General features: G+C 48.3%; 1 protein-coding gene across 1 annotated transcript in view; it reads right to left on the bottom strand.

Annotated features, from left to right (window-relative positions):
• FLI1 (Fli-1 proto-oncogene, ETS transcription factor) overlaps positions 1-6,691 on the bottom strand; it is a 57,137-nt gene that overhangs the window by 31,185 nt on the left and 19,261 nt on the right. The window contains exon 4 of the mRNA XM_018569747.1: positions 4,763-4,831. Within this exon, the coding sequence (XP_018425249.1) occupies positions 4,763-4,831 (69 nt within the window). The remainder of the gene's footprint in view (positions 1-4,762; positions 4,832-6,691) is intronic.

Raw genomic sequence — 6,691 nt, 5'->3', positions numbered from 1 at the left:
CCATGACTGTCCCCTGTGTACAAAGCCAGCTCCATAAAGACATGGTGGGACCAGATTGGTGGAGGAACTCAAGTGTCCTGCATAGAGCCCTGACCTCATCCCTACTCAGCACCATTGGGATGAACTGGACCACTGACTGCAAGTCAGATCTTCTCATCCAACATCAGTACCCGACCTTTACCCTACTGAACACCTTTGGGAATACCTTATGGGTCTTCTCATCCAACATCAGTACCCCAAATGGCCACAAATTCTCACAGACACCCTCCATGTGTCTCCAGTGAAGGTTCTGTATACTAGATCATACAAAGACATTGTAGACAATTGAGATCTTCCAGGCTTGTGGTCACAGTTTGGTGAAGACCCTTTTCTCTCCCACCATGACTGTCCCCTGTGTACAAAGCCAGCCCCATAAATACATGGTGTGACCAGCTTGGTGGCAGCACTCAAGTGTCACAGAGCCCTGACCTCAACCCTACTGAACACATTTGGGTTGAGTTGGACCACTGATTGTGTGATCCAGGTCTTCTCATCCAACATAAGTACCTGATGTCACAAATGGGCACAAATTCCCACAGACACCCTCCAAAATCTTGTGGAAGGACTTCCCAGGAGAGTGGAGGTTGGTATGGCCATGAAGGGGGCAACCACATATAAATGGCCACGAGAGAGGGGCAACTCCATATTAATGGCCATGAGAGGGGGGCAACTCCATATTAATGGCCATGAGAGGGGGGCAACTCCATATTAATGGCCATGAGAGGGGGGCAACTCCATATTAATGGCCATGAGAGGGGGGCAACTCCATATTAATGGCCATGAGAGGGGGGCAACTCCATATTAATGGCCATGAGAGGGGGGCAACTCCATATAAATGACCATGAGAGAGGGGTAACTCCATATTAATGGCCATGAGAGGGGGGGAACTCCATATTAATGGCCATGAGAGGGGGGCAACTCCATATTAATGGCCATGAGAGGGGGGCAACTCCATATTAATGGCCATGAGAGGGGGGCAACTCCATATTAATGGCCATGAGAGAGGGGCAACTCCATATTAATGGCCATGAGAGGGGGGCAACTCCATATTAATGGCCATGAGAGGGGGGCAACTCCATATTAATGGCCATGAGAGGGGGGCAACTCCATATTAATGGCCATGAGAGGGGGGCAACTCCATATTAATGGCCATGGTTTTGGAATGCGGGCATGTGTTATTGCCAAGTTTACAGGTGAAAGAAAAAGCCTAAAAATGCAGCCATCACATCTGCGTCCTGGTAAGATGCAATATATGATATATTGTTGTTATTCTGCTTAGATCAGGGTTGGAAAAATCTCGGCAGCCAGGTAGCCAATGCTCCTGAAAAATTACAGCCAATGTTTTCTTTCAAGGTAGTTGTGAACGGACCTGGCTCCTATAAAAATACCCTGCTGTTTCCTGAACTCCATATGGATTTGTCTTCCTCCGGATGAGATACAATTTAAATGATTTAATTTTATAGGAAATAAGTTAGATCCTTCTAGAATCTATTTCAGGTTGCCATCTAGGATGGGGGGGTGGGGGGGGGGGGTTTTTTTTTTTATTCTTGTTCTCCCTATTAAACAAAGATAGACAATGCAAAGCCATCCATGTATTGTGGAACTACAAGTCCCTGCAGGGCTGCCAGTACTGTGCATTGCACATCTTTTTGTTCTCGGTGACCGTCCCTGGAAGAGTACCAATTGGTGTCTATGGGAAGCCGGTCTCTTGAGTCCAGTTTTCAATGTTGCAGATTTCTCTCATTATGATAACTTGTTACTCCTGACATAAAACTTTGTATTTTAACGTCTGAAACAAGTTTATTTTTTCTAAAAGGCTCATATGAAGGTGCTGCTGTTCCTCAGGCCAGGCTAGCGCTGTTAATGCAGCTCTGTGGGGCCCCCCCGGGGATCGGTAGAGCTCTTTACAGCCCCACAGAACCAGACATCTTGTGATGTCACCATAACTTCCCCCAGCCGCAGTCTGAGGCAGAGAAACATGTTACCTCTACAAACAAAGCTGCACTGTCAGGCTGCGCCGATCCATCAGAGAGGCATCACACCATGCGAGCAGCAATTACCAATGCATGCAAACTGTCCCCAGGAAAGTCCCACCTTCACAAACCTAAAGTGGAACTCCGTACAACTATATAGCAAAAACCATAATTCAGTACTCGTAGACAAAAAAATCCTCATGTTTAGGGCTTCTGGTATGACTGCCTGAGACCAATATCTGCACTACTGTCCCACAATCCTCTGCAATGAAGAAATCAGACTGACAGTGGGAGGTTCCGCACGGTGTGCCAGTTGGATCCAAATACAATGAATAATTTTCCTCTCCCATGAAATAGTTTTTTTTAAACACATCCTTAACTGAGCGGAGACTACATGTGTAGATAGAAATTGGGAAGTGCAGAATGCCTCTGGTCAGGGGAGAAGTGCAGGGTGCCTCTGGTCAGGGGAGAAGTGCAGGGTGCCTCTGGTCAGGGGAGAAGTGCAGGGTGCCTCTGGTCAGGGGAGAAGTGCAGGGTGCCTCTGGACTGGGGAGAAGTGCAGGATGCCTCTGGGCCGGGGAGAAGTGCAGGATGCCTCTGGGCCGGGGAGAAGCGCAGGGTGCCTCTGGGCCGGGGAGAAGCGCAGGGTGCCTCTGGGCCGGGGAGAAGCGCAGGGTGCCTCTGGGCCGGGGAGAAGCGCAGGGTGCCTCTGGGCCGGGGAGAAGCGCAGGGTGCCTCTGGGCCGGGGAGAAGCGCAGGGTGCCTCTGGGCCGGTGAGAAGTGCAGGGTGCCTCTGGACTGGGGAGAAGTGCAGGGTGCCTCTGGGCTGGGGAGAAGTAAATTGGGGCTGAGGACTTTTGAGAGTTTTCTTTATGAAGATTATTCTTTTTGAATGGACTGCATCTGAAATGGGTCACATCTGTGTGTCGGGGTGCTATTCAAAATGAATGTCGCCGCAATATACCGCACTGCAGTGCACGCTTTGCCATGTGTTTGCGGGAATGTACAGTAAATGTGGATGTGAATATGACGCCATATCCGCACTTTAATACTTGAGTCATGGCATCATCCTATTATACAATTCACTGGATTTCCCCACACCAACCAACCGTTACTTTCCAGAGCACAGTGATGAAGAAATGGAAGAGCAACCTCTGCTGATATTATTGTCTGTAAAGGCAAAGCGAGTCAAATGCAGCATTGGACCCTCCTCTACATGAGCCGTAACATTGAACCCTCCTCTACATGAGCCGTAACATTGAACACTCCTCTACATGAGCCGCAACATTGAACACTCATCTACATGAGCCGTAACATTGAACCCTCCTCTACATGAGCCGCAACATTGAACACTCATCTACATGAGCCGTAACATTGAACCCTCCTCTACATGAGCCGCAACATTGAACACTCATCTACATGAGCCGTAACATTGAACTGTTACAATAGTACGTTCTCTATAGAGACCCCTTTACAGTCCCTGACAATGGTGTGGTGCACACTGAGTGCAATCATTATCTAGTCAGGTAGGTCTGACTGATAGGGCCGGAGTCACAGACTATTCACAAGGCGAACCACAACATGCTCCAATACGCTATATGTACTGTATGTGTGTCGGGGTTCGTTCAGTTCATTCCCAGCCCACATATACAGTGTACACAAATGCACCAGCACAACACATGGATGCTTTGTATGCTGCGTTGTCCAGAAGTAATGAAGGTCAGTTTGTTTCCTGCCGGGAGGTTTATTAAGACCGCATCCAACTGCCATCCAAATATTCATCAACTCAGAGGTAACCAGTAGAGCCCAAGGGCTAAGCAGATGGGTCAGACGAGCAAACAGGTGTTCTATCGAAAGCTCGGACTGGTCGAGCTCTCCGACTGGGCACGTCACAGTCACCCGGTGACTGCCTGCAGATGTACAGCAGATGGAGCTAGTGCGCATGGGCAGAATATCCTTGTCTAACTGTCTAACTGTTGCCACTGCGCCTGCGCAGCTCATCACATTCTATAACCTAATACAAACTTATATTTGTCCTAGGTTATAGAAGCCGATAACTGTGGTTGTAGAAAGAATCATGTGGCCGCGCAGGCGCTGTAACATAATATAACCTTTGACTAGGTTATAGAATCCGATGAGGCAATAGCCACTTCGCCTGCGCGGCTATCGGCTTCTATAACCGAGTCAAAGGTTATATTATGTTACAGCGCCTGCGCGGCCACATGATTCTTTCTACAACCACAGTTATCGGTTTCTCTAACCTAGGACAAATATAACTGTAGTAGGTTATAGAAGTGGATAGCCGCACAGGCGCTGTGGCAATAGTGGTTCGACATGCGACTAGCACCATCTGCTGTAGCTCTCCTACTGGCAGTCACCGGATGTGACATCACCAGTTGGAGAGGTCGACAAGTTGGAACTTTCGATAGAACACCGGCCAATGGTGACAACTCGCCAGCAACTGGAAGACCCCTAACCTTTTCTTTATGGAGTCGCTTTTCTTTATGGTTTCTCAGTCACAGCGAGCGGAATGCTGCGAGGTTCGCGGCCAGCGAGGGAGCCATTCCATAGAGGAAGAGACTTTGCCGCTGGCGATGTGTCACCGCGAGCAGAATCGCTCATTTGAAATGGCCATGTTGGTAAATCTATAGGGGATGCATGAGATCTGTGGCTATGTATTTCCCCGACACGTATCCCACGTCTCCGTCTCAGAAATCAAACATAACATTCAGATCAATAAACGTTCTGACCTTCTTTGGGGGTCGCTCTTGATGATTGCTCTGTGTGTGAAGGTGCCGTGTACGCCAGCGAAGAGCTGCCTGGAGGAAGAAGGTCACAATGTCAGAATGTATCTGCAGCCAAGAACAAGAATACATTTATATTGCAGCTCACCAGTCTCTGCATGTGGTGGCTGCATTAGTTTTCTTTTTGAAGGCAAATAACATTTCCTGCAAGTACAGAACATACCTGCTAATCCTGCCAGAAATTCAGTGTCCCTGTCATGTGCTATGTACTAAACTGAAATCTCAAACCATGTTCTAGAAATACAGAAAGGAAAACCAGGCCAAAGGAATAAGGCTCCAGCATATTTTAATTATAGTTAAATTGGTCGTATAAAAACAACTAACGCGTTTCAGGGAGCCAAACCCCGCCCCCTTCATCAGGGGGTAACGCTTAGATAGACTATGAGCACACAGATGAGTTCTAGGTCAGCAATGGACATGGAGTGATAGTGTTACAGTTGCTGAGTTCTCTTTCTGGAGATCTCAGCAATGTTATCAATTTCCCAACTATCTTCTGTGAACTACAAAGCAACGCCCCTCTATGTAATGGAGTGTTTCAGGGTGATTGAGGCTCCCCCTTTCCTCAGGGCATTGGAAGAATTCACACTATTATTCTTTGCTTAAGTGCCTTTCGGAAACTGGCATCGGGGGGTACTGTGATCAGGGCCATCAGGGCTGTCCCTTTGATGAGGCAGCCTGGTGGCTACTTGTGTTCCCCATGGTCCCTGTGTGTGTTGTAGTCACCGCTCCAAGCTCCCCCCCGGGGTGGACTACAATCTCATGTTTAGTTTACTCATTTGTAGTGAGATTGTAGTCCATCCAGGGGCGGAGCTTGGACCGGTGACTACTTCACACACACAGGGACCATGGGGAACAGACGTAGCCCCCCTCCAAAAGGAAGGACAGTGTCAGAGATGATCGGAGGATCTCCAGCCGAGTGACACACAAATAAGATACATTGTTGCTCAGAGTTCAGGGACTCGGATGGATTTTTAAGGTTAAACTCCGGAGTTTGGTGTCACTTTAAATATCCCACTGAAAGTGTTTTGTTATATCAGCTGAATACTCTATTCTATTTAATGCCCAACAATAAGCAAAGCCCAAATGTATCCATCTCCCCATAGTTACCCAGATAGCAAGAAATTGTGCTGCAAGTGTGATAATGTCTCGCTAAACTATTGCAGACTTGCCGAGCGTCACAATGTTGTTGCACAATTACAGCAAGTCTGCATTGCAAGTCCCCAGACCAGCGAGCTTGCAGGACTCTTACTAAAGGTCCCCACACACCTTCCGATAATGGCGGGAAATCCCGCGATCGTACGATTATCGTAAGGTGTGTGGAAGCCGTGCGACCTCTGCTACTGTGAGGTCGCACGACTTTAAACTTACGAACATGTTCGGTAACCCGCCGAGCATCGTACAACGTTCGGCGGGTGTGTAGCATGTTTGTGAGATAAAAGCCGTACGGGCCGGTGTGGGCAAGCGCACACTGCCCGTTCGGCATTGCGGTCATCGGAAGCCCGCCCCTCAGGGGGCGTGGCTTGCGATAATCACAAGTACGATCTGCCTATGTAAGATAGGCAGATCGGACGTTTTTTTAAGTACCTTACAACCATCGCAAGACAAAAGTCCTGCGATGGTTGTAAGGTGTGTGCCCGGCCTGAGACCTGCAGGACTCTTGCTGTAGACTTGCCGAGCAAATTTGCTACAAATTCAAAAAGTGTCGCCTAGAACTTGTGCTGCGAGTGTTCTGAGAGTCTACAACCTGCCGGGAATGTGCGCAGCAAGTTAACAAAATTACAATGTCACCCGGACACAAGTTTGTAGCAAGTTATCCGTGCTATCTGGGAACTCTTCAGTATGTATCTTTATTATAGATGATGATCCTGCCGGCCC

This window comes from Nanorana parkeri, unplaced genomic scaffold (genome assembly GCF_000935625.1).
Source record: "Nanorana parkeri isolate BGI_ZX_2015 unplaced genomic scaffold, ASM93562v1 scaffold1388, whole genome shotgun sequence".
Classification (NCBI taxonomy): Eukaryota; Metazoa; Chordata; class Amphibia; order Anura; family Dicroglossidae; genus Nanorana; species Nanorana parkeri.
Note: the sequence above shows the minus strand (reverse complement) of the source record. Positions and strands in the feature narration are given on the sequence as shown.